General features: G+C 33.4%; 2 protein-coding genes across 2 annotated transcripts in view; one reads left to right on the top strand and one right to left on the bottom strand.

Annotated features, from left to right (window-relative positions):
* Usp12-46 (Ubiquitin-specific protease 12/46) overlaps positions 1 to 8,373 on the top strand; it is a 41,468-nt gene extending 33,095 nt beyond the window's left edge. Inside the window, exon 3 of the mRNA XM_014232824.3 lies at positions 5,828 to 8,373. Coding sequence (XP_014088299.1) covers positions 6,088 to 7,335 — 1,248 coding nt within the window. The 5' untranslated portion in view covers positions 5,828 to 6,087 and the 3' untranslated portion in view covers positions 7,336 to 8,373. The remainder of the gene's footprint in view (positions 1 to 5,827) is intronic.
* LOC106616253 (uncharacterized) lies at positions 1,829 to 2,837 on the bottom strand. Its single transcript, XM_014232825.3, has 3 exons — positions 2,582 to 2,837; positions 2,401 to 2,495; positions 1,829 to 2,302 (listed from the first exon to the last, which is right to left on the bottom strand). Exons 1-3 carry the CDS (start codon positions 2,594 to 2,596, stop codon positions 2,047 to 2,049), a joined length of 366 nt encoding a protein of 121 aa, XP_014088300.2. The 5' UTR covers positions 2,597 to 2,837; the 3' UTR covers positions 1,829 to 2,046.
* Positions 8,374 to 17,903: the final 9,530 nt, after the last annotated feature.

Here is a 17,903-nt window from a genome sequence, read left to right as displayed (position 1 = left end):
CTGTCCGTTGTGGTACCTAAAACTCATATATAATTGATCATAGAACCCTCAAAAATTGATTCAGCGCTTTGAGCCCATTACAAATTTGTTAAGGCGGCTAATGTCTAAGTTTCGGCTAGGTCTAAGTAAGACTGCCAAGATGTTTCAACATCAGTATTGCCAAGGCTGAGCAATGAAAAAAAGTCCATGAATGTTTTCGCCTCATCTTCTTCTATACAACTATGAAAACTTGCGTTCAATAAGATTTTTAGCCTTACGACATGAATGCCTATAGAACAGTGGCCAATAAGAACTCCTACGATTGTGGCGAGATGAACTTTGTTAAGGATAATAGTTCAGTAGATCTTCTACATTCTACCCTAGGCCAAAAGGATTTCGCAGTCGCACAGAAGTGGGTCGTCGATAACATGTAAAATAATGTATACAAACATGAAACATAATTTTCCGGTCAATCTGACGCTGTCTCGTTGTCGACGGGTTAAGCTTTGCTGAACGTTGTAAAACAACCGAAGACTAAATTTTTTGCTTTCAATATTTTTTAAACGACTTCACAACTAAAAAATACGAGTATAGTATATAATAAAATATTCTGGGTTTCATTATGTATCCATTGCATATCAAGCATTAAAAAAATATATAATCCAAAATAATACTCAAAAGCTAATTTGATTTAAGTTTATAATTTCACACATCATTACCTGTTTTCATACATATACTATGAGTCAAAAATATTATTTCAGATTAAACTGGAAAATATGAATATAGGGATAGCGTGACATGACAGTTAATAAGATGACAAAAAACTCTTATTCAAACATTTATTCATCGAACTAAGTAATGAAAAAACAGTTCTTTTGAAATCTGTTGACTATCATGATTAAGTTTTCGAACAGGCAGTTTAAAATCCTCCAATCTTCAATTATATGGAACTCAGAAGTGAGTTTTTCGAGCTTTGGTGGCAGCAAAAGCGTCGATAATAATCTGGAAATCCAAATTCTTGGCTGATTCTGCCTCTGGGCATATTCTAGCTAGTTTTGAAATTCTGCCCTGTTACGAGCATGATTGATGAACATTTTTGATCCTTGCTAAATCACTAAACGAACGTTCACCACTTGAAACAGAAACGGGTAAAGTTCAAAATATTCTCAAAGCGAAGCAAATATTTGTGAAAAGTTTTCCTATCCATCAACGTCCCGACGAGTTTCTGCCGTAAGGTTAAGTTTTTTTTTTTTATTTCAAAGCGTATATCAAACCAAGAGATTTTGTCGCAAATGACTTGACGGCATCAATTCTGGCAGACCACCTTGTATTAGAAAGACAGTGAAGTGAATTGGGTATTTTGAATTTTAGAATTTCCCAAGGTTGTGAGTTGCTATCGATAATATTGAAACATTTTTGAATGATACCAAAAAAAGTTATTGCTCGAGGACAGCACTCAGCCGAGTCGACTCAAGCCAAATTCAGCGTGTGAGCAACACAGGGTGAAAGAACTGCACACTTATTTTTACGTTGGATGTGATTTTGCGCTCCTTCATATTTACCGTCATACTACAACCGTTATCGTAGCCCTCTTCACTGCAAACTTTCAAAATAATGTTTTTATTTTCCAAAGTTTTGCAATTTAAAACAGCAATCATCGCTTTAATGGTTTTTCCTGACAATCTACAAAAGGGAGAAAACGCTGCTCTACGTAGTAGACTTTTTTTCTCAGCATCAGCAAAATAAATATAGTTTGCTATGGGCCTTCGAGAACTTCGGGCCAATGGGAATCACCTCCGACTCCCCCGCTCTCTGTATGCAAACTTCTTATGAAATTTCATGCTTCCGGTTGGTTTCTTAAATGAGTATTTATGTTTTATTTAAAAAATATGTTCCGCTTTGATGCATACACCAGTTGACAAGTCATTAGAAACACTTATATATATATAAAAAATAACAAAAAATAATACTCAAAAAACTAATTTGATTTGAGTTTACGATTTCACAGCATTTAAAAAGTTCGAAACCCTTTCAAACACACAAAAATATTCGATAACACTCGCTTTTCTAGCCCGCTGCAGACATTAACAGACTTCCACTCAACCGGGTTTCCAATAACGGTACCGTCCCGATACGATAATGCACATGATATCCATTTTTATCGGCAGTATACTCCGTTATCGCCAAAAATATGAGACCCTCCTTGTTCGGTGGACCGAGTTCAACGGTCCAATTGCCTCTAACCACCAACTCCTCATCAGCGGTGCCGGCGTTCTCGAGTGTGATGACCTCATGACGGGTACTGTAACCTGGCTGATTGAAGCTGCGCAGTTGAAAAAAAAACGATTTTTATTTAAGTGCACACTTTTCCAACACTTACAAAACAACAAGTATTGTTTTTAAATAAAAAATTGATATCACCTGAGTGTGTGCAGCACTTTTGTATCAGCGTTGACCGTTAGGTGTTGTAAGACCACATTTAGTATGAAGAAGGCGGACAGTAAGAACAGCAAGCGCTTTATTTGAGAGAGTTGAAAACAAAAAAAAAATAATTCTTGTGCTCAAGTTGTTGTATTATTTAACTATAACGGTGTGCACTTACGTAGGCTAACGGCATATTTTTTTTTATCTTATTCAAAAATGTACGGTTTTCGGTCTGTTAAATTCTAATTGCACTTTCTATTTTAATTCCTCTACTAATTTCACTTTTTTGTTTCCAACACTAGAGCATCTTCACTTTGTATTCTTAGTAATAGCGCAAGAAGAACATGTTTTCCTGTTTCGCGTTTTGCCATCAATTATTGACTGCAGCGCCTGCAACTGCTATTTCTACACTAGCCGTCGAGAGCATTACACATTAGAATAAATATTTCCTCTGGACACACAAAAGATCGTACAAATGAGTTTTAGCAAATAATAGTCAACTTATTTAAGGTATATTCTATACTCAGCAAAGCTTGATCCATGCAAAAAACCAAAAAGAATAATTAATAAAATCAATAAGCATTAATAACTGGTTGCATACTACTACACACATACACAGCAAGTATAATTAATTATGCAATCATCTTGTGTTATGTTTTGAGTTGTGCATCCGCATGACACGCGAAACTTGCGAGAATGGCTCAAGAGTAGTGCAGTTAGCACATTTGATTTGTACATATATATACCTATATTTACATATGTATAAATGATAATGGATATCACCCTCACCTGATGTAAAAATATTCGAGAGCGTTCGCAACGCATTAAAAAATATAACAAAAACAAGTTTTTTTTTACATTAGTCAAAGTATTCACTTCAAAGTTGCTCTCTGTATGCAAAAATCTAACAAAATTGCATGCTTTTTGTTGGTTTCTAAAATGAGTAGAACTAATAGAGGTAGATTTAAAGTATATGTTCTGCTTTGATGCATACACCACTTGACAAGTGATTAGAAACACTTGCGAACTAATGTGTCAATATATTAAAATGATAATATTTTTTTAAAAGATATTTTAATCCAAGTTTACTAACTAAATCTGATTGTTTGAAAAAATCTGTCAGCATTTCTCCGGCACAATTTTTTGGCATGAAAAAAGTACAACTCTTTTATTATTTTATTTTTAAATGGCGATTAGTCGAACAGAATTACCCGATCTAGTGTTCTTCCAACGTTTCAATACCATTTTTGCAGCAAAAGACTATTTTGCTTCTAGTTTCGGCGATTTTCGCTTCACTTTGTTTTAGAAAAGGAAAAGTGGCTGCGGATCTGGTGAATAAAATTAATATATTAACGGTTGAAGTTTGACTATTTTAAGGCAAATTTGTTGTTTTTTTCTGAATTTTCAACCTCAATGAAAATACATCATTTCAAATTGCAAATCTTATTGTTTTGTAGGAAATTTACTGCTGCCCTTCACTACAAGATTCCTTTTATGAGGTTCACATGCATAAATATATAAACTAATATGTATTTTAAGTACTTGTATACTTTTAAGACTGAATCCATAAGTCTGGTTAGGAAAGCATATCCTATATATAGGGACAATATGCTAGCGAATTAAGATCTCCACATTCTTTTTTGCTTATACATTTACATACAAGTATGTCTATGAGATAACGATTTTCACTACCTAATCAATCGATCAAGATTTTCAAAGTCCATATAGAATTCTCACGTCGTCAATGTGAGCCAGTCTTCCTCATTTTGTAATAAAGAAGCTTTGTTAATATTAACCACTGCTTGCATAAATATTTACATACACATATACTAATAAGTATTTAGTACTATAACTAAACAATTGCGAGGGGCAAACCATGAACTTTCCGTGGCGTTAAATCTTTGAACCCCTTAAACGTGATTACATCATAATCATAGTGCTAAGTGTTAATTATTTATTGTAGTCGCAAGACATTACGCTTGTTTAATTCTGTCTACTTTTGACAAAGGAACTAAATTGACTTAGCGAATTAATGTTCTATCGAAAATATATAAATTTAAGATTTTTTCAAAGATGAGACTTTAATCGACGGATTTCATAGCTGATTGGTAAAAAAATGTATACTTGTACTAATGAGGCCGCATAAACTTCAGAGCAAAAAATGCTAAGTCGAGTTTAGTTTCATTTGTCAAATTAATAAAGAATTGTTCGTGTTAAAAGCTTTGAGCTGTTTTAAATTATATTTTTTTCATAAATATGTAAACGACACTGAGATCAACAAGAATAGTGCTTTTGACACGTATAATTTTTGACACCAGCTATCCAGAGCTTTTCAAGTTTTGTACGTAAGAGTTGCTATTTCGATTCGCTAAAACTTGGAGAGTTATTAGTAAAAAGATTCAAAAGTCATATAATTCAGAGATTTATTATCAAAAAGTAATGTTATTTTTAAATGATGCAGATAAATAAAAAAAATCTGTAAATTAAAAACAAAAAATTCTACTCCAAATAAAGCTCTCTACCATATATGTCTACACAGATGCACTACCATATATACAATTTTTTTGGCAATCACAGCAATTTTTCTCAATATGAAGCTATGATTTCTTACTTGATTTTGAAATTTTATCATAAAGCTGATTTTAATAAAATTTATATAAATAATGGTTTTCGAAATTGTGTGAATGCGTATTGCGTTAAAATTTTCCGTTATGTTTGTTTATATATATACACATTTAGATATATATACTTAGCACAATTTATTAACTCGATTGAAACTTATTCTTCCTTCTCCTAAGTTTTGGAAAACAAAAATATTGTTTAAGTTGTAAAATATATATTTGATACTCTTATAAAAACGTATGTATTCGTATATTTATTACAATTTATTACAAATAGATAACCTCAAATAAATCTATATGCGTTGATAAAGCGAAGAGTAACGCGTAAAAGTTTTGGAGAGGGGATAATAACGTTTTTGATTAAAAAAAATTTAGTTTGCTTTATAAAAATACTTTTGCTGCAGTATTACGCGCTACGCTCAATAAAAGCGAGCGTAAGAGAATAAAATATGTAAGATGTGCGAAAAAACTGCCTGCTTCTTTGTTTCCACGCCAGAAGCGATTTGCTTAAACTGTAAAGGGTTTTAATCATTTATGTTATATGTTACTTATTTTCATAGCATTCCCACTGCATTTTTGTTTTTGTTATTATCTTGCATTTACTTGTTCGTTTGTTGTTTTATCAGTTTTATTATTGTTGTTGTTTTTCTTTCGTTTATAGTTTAAAATATTTATTACTGTCGCCATATTTTTGTGTTAGATTTATTATATTAACAGTTAAAAAAAAAATACAAAAACAAAGAAAACGAAAAATGATTGTATACTGACGTGTATCCCCTCTTCAAAATTCTGTATATTTTCAGACGAGCAAATCGTATTGTAAGTCTGCGCGCCTAAATCTATGCAAACAATATATAACAAATAGTCTAAAGTCACACGCACACACACAGAAAACGGTCGCTCGTATATGTGGTAATTCTTGTTGTTGTTGATGGTGGTGGTGATGGTGCTTTTTGTACGTGTTAGTGCATTTTAACCCCAAAAACAAAAAGAAAAAACAGTAAACTAAAGTGGAAGCATCCAACATTCAGCCAAGTCTCGAATCGAAAACACACTCTTGGCAATGGGTGCAAATGTATCGCAGCTGGAGCGTGAAATCGGCTCCGATCTCTTTCCGCCCAATGAGCATTATTTTGGCTTGGTAAATTTCGGCAATACATGCTATAGCAACTCTGTGCTGCAGGCGCTCTACTTTTGCAAGCCCTTCCGGGAGAAGGTACTCGAATACAAGGCAAAAAACAAGCGCCCCAAAGAGACTTTACTCTCTTGCTTAGCCGATCTGTTCTATAACATTGCTACGCAGAAGAAAAAAGTTGGTTCGATAGCACCGAAGAAGTTCATTGCACGCCTGCGCAAAGAGAAGGAGGAATTCGACAATTACATGCAACAGGATGCGCATGAGTTTCTCAATTTCCTAATCAATCATATTAACGAAATCATTTTGGCCGAACGTCATGCCAGCAAGAATGGCGCCAATTTTAATGGCAACGGTAATGGTGGCGGCGGCGTCGGCGGCACCTCCACTGCCAGCAAATCCTCTTCGTCCACCAGCACATCGACAACTGCCTCGAATTCAACGTCCAACGGCACCTGCACCAATTCATCCGGCTCGCTAAACGGTGTCGGCGTCGGTATTGGCATCGGCGATAATGCTTCGACGCCAACGCAATCGAATGCGGCCAACACCGAACCCACGTGGGTACATGAGATCTTTCAAGGTATACTGACGTCGGAGACCCGTTGCCTCAATTGCGAGACCGTTAGTAGCAAAGATGAGAATTTCTTTGATCTACAAGTCGACGTGGATCAGAATACCTCGATTACACATTGCTTACGTTGCTTTAGCAACACCGAGACACTTTGTTCGGACAACAAATTCAAATGCGACAACTGCTGCAGCTATCAGGAGGCGCAAAAGCGTATGCGCGTCAAGAAGCTACCAATGATATTGGCGCTGCATTTGAAACGCTTCAAATATATGGAACAATTTAATCGCCACATTAAGGTCTCACATCGTGTTGTATTCCCACTTGAGCTGCGTCTATTCAATACCTCTGACGATGCCGTAAATCCGGATCGTTTGTACGATCTAATGGCCGTCGTTATACACTGTGGATCGGGACCTAATCGTGGTCATTACATTAGTATTGTCAAAAGCCACGGGCTCTGGCTATTGTTCGACGATGATATGGTCGATAAAATTGAAGCTTCAACCATCGAAGATTTCTACGGACTGACGTCGGATATACAAAAGTCCTCGGAGACGGGTTATATATTGTTCTATCAATCGCGCGACTGTGCGTCATCGTAGAGCGCCAGAGCTTATGGTTAAATTATGCAAGATGCTATTTGTGGAAATGTTTTTGAAAATAGCTACCCATGAATTTATAGATTACAACAATTATTGTTTAGCGAAAGGCATTACGAAATGTAGCTTTCAGAAATTCTTGAAAACAAAAACTGTACGTATTGTAATTTTATGTAATGTTTAGATGTTAAGTTGATTACTTGCTTTGAGGTCTTTTACAAAATATAACAAGTTGCTTCACAGCTTTTATAGTAGCATACCTTAAGGATGTGTTGGACGTTAAAGCCATATTTTTTGTTATCAGTCGCTTGTAATTTTCTTTTTAAAAAATAAATTTAAAATAATAGGATGGGTGTCACGGTCCATTAACGCCACTTTTTAAAACAAATAATTTGTGTAGCACATCCTAAAAATATGCAATGTAATATTGCTCCTTAATACATTGCCTTCGCGTTGAGGTTCTTCGTTTTGAGCTTTGCGGTATGCAGCGTTGTTACATTTTGTGAGTCAATTAACTTTGTTTAGCATTTTTTTCAAATATTTAGGTAAATTTATTTCTATCATCAAGTATCAATAGTGGGAGGCGCACTTAAATTATGAAAAGCCGAGAGAGCACGGTCTTCAATAAAATGCTATATATATTTATAACAAATAATGTACTATAATAGTTTTTATTCCAATTAGTGATTTGCTGTTATCGATTATTGTATAATTGTGAAACAAGAATTGTAATCGTTTTCGATTAATCATGTTTAGTTAGTTCTCTTATAATTACATTATGTTCAATAGTATTCGTATATCTAAAACAATATTTTTTTTTCAATTAAAATATATGTACATACATATGTTACAGAATGCTATACACATAGGCTACATACAAATATTATTGTCAAACATGTTTGCTTTAAGTATAAAACGATTTGAAAAATATTTTAGATTAGTTTCAAAGCTATACTAGTAGTTACATAGTATGTCTCTATTGCTAAAAATTATACATACACACATACATATTAAATAAAAATGTTGAAAACGGTCAAATAATGTTTTTCTTCTCCAATTAATAGTAATAATAACCAATCAAATGTTACTTCAAGGGTGTAATAGATGTATGTATGAAGTAAGTCATATCCGAATTATTGTCCAAAGCAAACGGCAATCTGCGAGCAAATTGGCGAGCTGAACAATCAAAATAAAAATCTTGCAAGAAAAACTTTTTTATTTGAGAAGATATCTTCATGAAATTTCTCACGTATTATATTATTGTCCAGGCTAACGCTTCATCCTCTGCACAAATTGTTCAGATCGGATCACTATAATATATAGCTGCCATTCAAACTGAACAATCAAAATTAAGTTCTTGCAAGAAAAAGGTTTTAATTTGTGAAGCGTATATTAGTTTCGTTGCAATCAAAGTAAACGTTTTTTCAATCGACAGCCCACTTAATAGAGCGATAAATTGTTGTTATTTACTTGTTGCACAGTAATTTATAAATATTTTGTTGTATAAAATATTGGCGGCAATGACAACAAATGTTTGCCTAACCGCTTCGATATGTGCCTAATCATTTTCAATTAAGTATTGGCACATATAAAATATACACCTACATACAAGTATGTATATACATACGCACATTCGTATATGAGTATTAATTTTAGCCGCAATAATTGCTGTTCAATAATTTTGTTTACCTTTTACCTTTATTATCTGTTTATTGTTATTGTTGTGTTGCCACTCACTTTTGCATTTGACTGCAGCTATTTTTGATTTTAATTTGTTACAATTGCAATTTGGTAAATTGATACAGTTATACGAATTTACTTTATTGATATACCTATATACATTTATACATACATATGTACTTACAAGCAAATATACATAAGTGTTTATTTTTCATGCGCCATGGGTAACTCAGCGGGCTATTCTGCCAACGATCAGCATTCAATTGTCTCGTTTATTGGGCTTCATTGGATGACACAATATTTTTCTATTAAGTGCTTTTTTTATAGTTGATGCAATAAGTCATACATACTGTTTAAAAAAAAAAATGATTGTCTCAGCAGTAGGTACCATTGGATATCGGCAAGCTACTGCGAAGTTCGTATATACTTATAACTCTTCAACGAAATATACATACATACATACTCACCATACATCCCGTGATAAAAAATTTTATTTGCATTATATTTTATAATTTTTGATACGTAAATAGTTTCAAGAAATTAATAATAACATTTAAACAAATTTTTACCCTGACTGAAAAACAAAACTACATTTTCACGTATCTTAATATAAAACTTTATTATAGCCTTCAAAACAGGCTCCTTTTGAGCCTTCATTGCTTTTGCGCGTTTTTATTTTTTCGATTTCGATTTGACTATTTTCATTATTTTACGATTTTTTCGTGGTCTACCAAACTTATGGTTATAGAAGTTAGTATTTTGAGCAGTCTGTGTGGAAAACAAAGCTTAAATAATTGTTTTCTAAGATTAAGAGATTCTTTCTTTAAATGATAAATTAACGAAATTTGTGAAAAGTTGTAAAAAATGTAAAATGAAATGGAAAATGTTGTACTGACTGTGTCTAAAGAATAAAGCCTTTTTTTAAATACTCTGATTTCTTTTTAAGGACTCAACTTTAATATGACAAATCAATACAAAAGTGACCTTCAAACAACTCATGAACAATTTTGCATTCATAGTTTTGGGCTTCGATGTGAATAGTTTGCAATGTAGTCTGTATCTGTCCTTTGAAGAGATTCGTATTTGCAACAAATGTGACTTGACAATGAAAAAGCTGTCACATAAGCTATATAGAAGCGATATACATATCAGTATATATGTACATTTACTCGTAGATAAATATTTGCTTATGTAAAACAAAAATAAAGTATTCAGCTTCTTTTATATAATGTATTTATAAACCATGTGTGTGTACGTATGGTAGACAGCACACATTCTATAAACGTCTCCAAGCAAAAACTCGACGGTTGCTCATAAGAGCTCAAAGCCACTTCAGAATTCAACAATCCTTTGTTAACTAAAAATAAAAAGAAAGAGAAAACAATGGTTTCTAAGCGGGTATTCTCAATTTACGTGTTAAGAGTTCGAGGCTGCGTTGCTTTGGTAAAATTTATTACACACTTTAGCACACACTTCCTTATTGAATTCAAGTGCAGTTAATGCGAACTCGTCGGAAACGCTTACTCATCACACAATCCCGATCGATCGCCGAAGTGAAAGTGTCACTACAAATTCCTGCTACCTTTCCTCTACATTTTCCTCCTTGCTTGATAATGTTTTTGCTATTGTTGCTGTTATTTATTAAATAGTTGTAAATAATGGTAGGCCAATGATAAATGCGTTCAAATGCGGAATACTTTCCAAAACTTAACACCCAAGTAATCTGTCTTGTTGCAGCGCCTATAGCGGCTCGCCCTCGGTCGACTTGCTATGTAACGGTGGTGTGCGGTTGGCGTGTCTGACCGCTATTTATACCGGTATCTTACACATATTCGCTTTAGCGGCAAGCTTCCAGCTAAAGGCGGGCATGCTAAAATGGCACGCCTGTGGGCAGACTCCCTGCCGTTGTGCGCATGCGTGTACGCATTTAGCGCTGCCAATGCCAATAAATAACAGCAATTTGCCGAAATTGCTGCAAAACATGTTTGACTAGTGTAATTGTCTGTCTCTGCTGTTACGGTTGCTGTTGCCATTTTATTTACCATACATATATTTATTAGATTTCATTGCCTATTTGCATTGCTATCGGACGCACAATTTGCTACCTCATTGCATCGCTTGCCACAAGCAAGAAAGAAAGAAAAATACAAAATAACGGTAATGCGCTTAAAAACTTGCGTGCAGCGTGTGGCAGTTGCCATTTTGCATATCACTAAACATTTTCCTGTATCTCTCCTAAATTGATCTGGTTTTGGCGCTTAAGATTTTAAAGTTGTTTGCTTTCAGATGTGAAATGCAATTAATAGAAGCTACGTTTGCAACAATTTCATTTGTTATTTGATATTCAACACGGCAGCTTTGTAGTGTCACATCGTTTGATGGAACTTGTTACCCTCGTTTAATTGAGTTGTGGGAAATATTTGGGTTTATGACAGCGGCTAGCGCTTTTGCAAGGCATAAAGAGAGAAATTCAATATTTCAGTTGAATTATGTTGGTTGTCTTGAGCGATTAGAGATTAGTAAGGAAAATTGGCGAATCGAATAAAACTGGTATTAACTGTTATAATTAAATATATATAAAATAACAAGCGATTATAACACTTTAATGCAGAAGCCACATACTCTCTTGTATTGAATTCCATTTACAACTTTTTTTTTTGTTGTTTCGACCGTTTAGTTTTTGACAAGAGGACAGGGCTCAAACATAGTACATATGTAGGTAAAGAAGTGTTTATTTTGTACTTTGAAATCTGATTGGGGTCTATTCATGATATAGTGATCATCCTGCTTTTATTTTGTAACTCAAATTTCTTCCTACTTTAATATCTCGTAACGTTCCTGAGTGTTTTCTGTTATGTTTAGGTAAAAAGCGAAGTTTCCAACATCTAAATATCTTATTTTTGGGTGTCATCTTCAATTTAGATTGCCTGTTCATTATATGTATCCATTGTAACAACATGACATTTTGAACTAATTTTGGATTGGATTTTTCAGTTATTTTTTCGATCTAAGCGGACATATTATTTAAATACTTATGTGACTATCGCAGGTAAAAATTATTTGAACTTTTTCTCATATGTTGTATTGTGAACATATGTGCATATATTCAACAGCAGTGGATTTACAAGCCCTTCGCACCCTAGATCCATTCAGAAGGCAGCTGATATACATTTTCCAGGGTAAAAAAGTATTTTTCCAACAAAGTCCGAATTTTACTATGAGCCATATCTGTTTATTTTAAGCAGCCTGTCCAAATTCCCTTAAGGTTTTTGCTAAAAATCTCTAGATGACCTTGATATCGATATGCACCGATCCCCATCTATGTTGAAAAAATACAAAACATATTTAGTTTTTTTTTTGACCAAAAATTCACCGTTTAATATTATTGATGTAAACAATAATTGTAGATATTTTGACCTGAATTTATAGAATTCTTAGAATATTTCAGTTTAAGACCAATATTTCAAGGATCCTGGTAAAAATGATAGAAATTTTTGAGTTGCAGGTCCCATTGGTTTAAGAATAAAATTTACACGAACAATTCAAAGTGAAACTCAGATATTAACCAGCAAGAGTCGATCGGTAAGATATGGATCGAACAGAATCTGGCTTATCCAATAGCAAAAACATGTTGGTTTGTTTTAATTTCAATTTTGAAACTATTTGAAAAAAGCCTGCAATACATATATAATATGTACACATTTGATACAAAGCCACATACATACATGGTATATACTCCTACATATCTATTAATTAAATATGTCTACGGCACGCACATCTCAGGAAGAAGTATATTTTTAATTCCATGATTACTCCGTTAACTGTTTGCGTAACAGAGGTTGTGGGTTACTTGAAAAGTTGTTGTTGTGTTTGATGCTAATCAATTGTTGTTGCTGCCGCTGATGGTATTTTGTTGTTAAAATATGCGTAAGCCTGAAATTTGTAATGATTTTATCGCCATCGCGCACTTATCAATCGCCCATAGAAGGAAATCTTTTCGGGCCAATGCACATTATCCATTGCGATATGTTGCTGGACAACTTTTCAATTTACTTTTTAAAACGCTTCGTTGCCAGTTTATTTAACATGAAAATTCATATGCGGAACTTTTATTAATTTATTTATAAAACCGTTGGACTTAATATTACTTAAAAAGAAAAATAAAAAAAATATATAAAGGAAAGATTTTAATATATCGAACAGAGAAATGATCTTCAGATTTTAGTGGAGTTCTCCCAGCATTCCAGACGAAGGAAATGGTGATCTTTCAGCTCATAGAGAACATAAGTACATAATAACCCTTACAAACATACATATAAGTTTCGGTATTAGGTGCCAAAGACTTTATTGAATAATTAACTCTTCAAATTACACTTGTTTCATGAGCTCCACTAAACTCTAAGCGTTTGTTGCAAGTGTATTACATACAAACATACTTACATATGTGTGAAGTGAGCATTGCTTCGAAGAAATTTCACAAGTCATTTTTACATTTCTATATAAGTACACATAATAAAAGGGAGTTCCGCTCAGCGCATGTTTTATATGCACTGTTTACACTTTGAAAAATGAACCTCTCTAGTATCTCACAAATGAACTTAGTTCAATATATATAATTTGATGTTAAATATGGTATACCGTTAGTGTTTCAACCGCCAATGTATCATTTTCTCAAAGTAAAGTGTTTTTGACAGCTGTTTGGGGTTTTGTAATGATAATTCCCAACTAAATAGAAAACCAAATAGAAATAAATATTTCCCCCTTTCACATTTCATTCACACAGGCATTACGGTATTTGAATTTGCTTAAGTATTTATTATTGCGTTCATCTGTAAATGTAAAAATCTTTTGATTTGATTGATTAGTAAAATATTCTGGATATTTCTCCCAGTTAATAAAAGGGAAGCAAATAGACAAAATAAAAGCATAAAATTGATATTTTCGAGTTCAAGCTTTCATTGCCTTTACTAAATATTTGGTTATAGGAATTTATTTAAAATATTTTTTTTTAATTAATTAGAATTTCAAAAATCAAATTTTCACTATAATCCCTGGAAATCTATTAAAAACCAAAAATCAATATTGAATTTTTAATCAATTTTAAATTTACTAAGTTTTCGCTTTTTCGTAAGATTTTCAAAAAGCAAATTTACGGAAAAAATTTTTAGAAATTATTTTTCCCACACACTTTAAAATAATGTATTTAATCATTACATTGAAATACTAGTTTGCCAAGATTCAAACATTCGAAATCAAACAAATAATTTCAAAAAAAGAAAAAAAATCACTTGAAAAATAGTTTTCTATAGTTCTATAGTTTACTTTTCTCGTAAAGAAAAAATAGTATTTAAATATACAGAGGAAGTAAGAAAACATATTGCCAGGTACTTCAGAATCCTGATTAGAATAATTATCCTAATTTCAATTTTTAAAATTTACCAAAGGTGGCAGTTAAAAGAATCGTAATTCCGAATTTAATGTTACCGAAAGAATAAATTTTACAATACATTTTCTAATGAACAGCTTTAGAGAAATCAAATATAAAAAAATATAAAATATATAAATGTTTAATTTGTAGTTTCGGTAAAAGCAAAATTTGGCTTATTTAATAATTTTCAAAATTATATTAAAAAAATTTCAAAAACAAATCATCAAAATTCCAAACCCAAAATTTAAATTTTTTGAAATAAATTTTTTAATATGTACTTTTGAAAAATTGTATGATTTTATTTGACAGAGAACATTTTTTCTCGAAAGTTATAATTTATAGATTTTAGTTTACAAAAACAAAAAAAACAAAAAACAAATATTTACATGAAAAGAATTCGAAATACTAATATTTTATAACTATATTGAAAAAAAAAAAATAAAAACATTTTTTCATTAACAAATTTCCAAACAATTTATTGCCAAAAACATTACAATAAAACTTCAACAGTCAAACTTCTAAGCTCAAAGTTTTGAAATAATTACAAATTCTATTTTCCAAGGTTTGATTTTTAATAAAAAGCAAATTTGCAGTTTTGTTTTTCAAATTGTAAGTATTTCAAAAAGTAATGCATCCTTAATTCACGCCATCGATAAATATATTATTTCATTTGCAACTGCTTAAATTTTTCTTATAGCATATTTTTAGGCGAATTAATTGAAATGTGTTGCAGTATTCTGAATTTACGATGAATTTCAAAATCTTGCCACACGAAGTATAAACGAATAGAATGTAATTGCAAGAAATCACACAAACTCACATAGGAAATCAAAAATAACTCTCCCACAAGAGTTTGCTACAACATTATACTCATCTGCGCTCGCACACGGTCGGCTGCATATCGTAACCCGACTAATGATGCCCCACAAGTGAACGCTTGAGGTTATGTTTGCTTTGGCGCTTAGGTTCCACATGCAGCGCAATAATTTGTTGCTGCCGCAGATACATACATATTCTATAGATGATGAGAGTGTAGTATTCTTCTATTCTTAAATATTTGCTACTGCGCTGTTGCGCTCGGTTACCTCCCACTGGCGGCAGCAACGAGTACAAAGTGCAAGATTCGCAAAATTTTTACGATGCATATATATTTGTATATACATATGTGTGTACATTTGTATTTACTTGCATCTAGTGCGTACTTAGTAAGACGTCAAAGACCACCACCTTGACGCGCCACACCTTAGCGCAGTGGCTATGAGTCCACCGAGTGATCCGTGGCGCCCGCACAGCATCCAAAGTGTCAGCATCTTCAAAGGCCTCCTGCTGCAGGCAACTCCTTTACACATTTCCGAAGCAGTTAATGCATTTCGCCACAATCATCTTTGGCTAAAGTATGTAACGGACCATCTCATTGCTTTCGCATACAATTTTCTTTGTAAGATGAAGCTCCCTCCCGCAATGCCTTCCATAAAAAATGTGCTTCCTTTTTGTTTACAATATTCGATTTATTTTTGTATGTTGTTATATATATATATATATATTTACATATGTATGTATGTAGTATGTGTGTACTTGCGAGCATCGTGTGCCCCAGGCGCTTATCGTTAATTGAGTTTCTAGAAATTCGCTGCCTTTGCTCTTGCCACATGGGATGGCGCCACTTGCCACGTACTAAAATTTGTATGCACTCGGCTATGGCGAAATTTTGAAATAATAAAAATAATAAATTGAAATTATCTGCTGCAAGCGGGAGGTCGTGTTGCAAGCTAATGTAGTAAATAAAATGCAATAAAACGGTATGACGTGAGTCATAGAACTTAACGAGCAATAACTAATGACCTCTTTGGAGTAGCTTCCTCAATGCTGATACCAATTGTGGAGTTGCAGAGTATTTTTCCTGCGTTATTTTCTTGGATATACGTATGTAGTGGGTATGTGTATAAATTGGTTTTATGTTTGTAAAAATTTAGTGGAGCTTCAACGTATTGCTTATATGAGAACTTAAAGGATATTAAAGAATCCATCCTTAAAGCTTACCAAAAAATCAGTTAGTATCTTTTTCGTATCTTTTAACAAATCTCATACCAATTTTGCTCTTGACCGCAGCTTATACTTTCGTTTACTTTCATTACCTTCATTATCTTACGAAAGTGTCTTTAACTTATCAACTCTTTCTTGGCTCTCTCAATCCTGGGAAAAGAGGTCCATAGTAATGCTGAACTTGACTAAAGTTTCTTCGAGAATCATTGATGTTTGAGTATATTGCTTTTGTTCTGAAAGTGTTAATTACTTTTGTCACGAGTTGCCTTATTGAGACTACGAAAATTTTCAAAATGCCACTGCAATTCTTGGCACATGAGTTTTTTTTGTTTTTGGTCTTACTAACCATTGAAAATGAAGATCTTGTGACGAAACCGCACTTTTAGTACTATATATAGTACTTTGTGAAACCAGAAAATAGAAGTCAGTCGACAAAGCGCCTTGGAGCCAATACAAATCCGTTTTATTTCTATTCCTACCAGCTCACCGGAATATCTGAAAACTGTATGTGAGCTCGCAGGTGTAAAGCTTTGGTCTCATAAAGGCGAGACAGTCAAGACGGAAGTGTTGAGATATTTTTACCTTGTCTTCTTCCAAACAGCTTCTCTAACTGGCATCCGGTAAGCTTCTCAACTTTACTGCGTGGACACCGATAGGTCACATATCAGTTAGAACTCCTAAAGGTAGGGAAAGTCTAGCCTTACTAAGAGCGAAAGGCTCACTGGACCACTTACGATCCACTTTGAACTAAAAAGATCTTGCTATAGTACAAGAACTAATGGGAGCCCACTTCTGGCCATGCTTGTGCAAATTTCTACTATCTAGTAATAGAACCCACTAAGAGAACGGAGCTCCTTCCCGCTCCTTAGCTTGTTTTAAAATCCTGAGTATACATTAAGTCAAAAAATCCTGGTTTGGCCGAACCCTTTAATGAACTTAATCCGCCTGCTCATAAAACTCTCTTACAAAACCAAACAGAGAGCAGCTACACTACTACTACTTTGTCTTTTTAAGTTTTACCATATTGTACCCTGTTGCATGGTCTTCTCCTATTTATTTTTTGTTTTGTACTTTCCGTTAACGAATTGTTCAGCCCACGACCTCAAACTGCCATCTGTCGGTATTGTTTATTTCGCGGGCATTGCCCATTCAAGCAAAGCTATCAAATGATTTTTGTATAGTATATAACAGATAATCGCGTAATCTGACAGCTCTTGGTGAGTAGTACGACCGTTTAAGTGAATATGAGTGTGCATACATTTGTTCTTTTATTCAACGGTTTTCTGCTTCAATTGATGTTAATTGAAATTAATTCGCCAATGCTTGTAAATAAAAGTGTTTATGCATTTATATGTATTTTTGCATATACGTACATAGTACATATGTACATATGTGTGGGTACTCAATAAGGCTCGTACTT

The sequence above is a fragment of the Bactrocera oleae genome, chromosome 2, assembly GCF_042242935.1.
Source record: "Bactrocera oleae isolate idBacOlea1 chromosome 2, idBacOlea1, whole genome shotgun sequence".
NCBI classification, from domain to species: Eukaryota; Metazoa; Arthropoda; class Insecta; order Diptera; family Tephritidae; genus Bactrocera; species Bactrocera oleae.
This window is presented reverse-complemented; position numbering and strand designations above follow the sequence as displayed.

What these genes read in the sequence shown, in the direction of transcription:
- LOC106616253 (XM_014232825.3), bottom strand. An exon ending in AAAGTGCTGCACACACTCAG is followed by an intron (nt 2,303 to 2,400) that starts GTGATATCAATT and finishes TCAACTGCGCAG; the next exon opens with CTTCAATCAGCCAGGTTACA.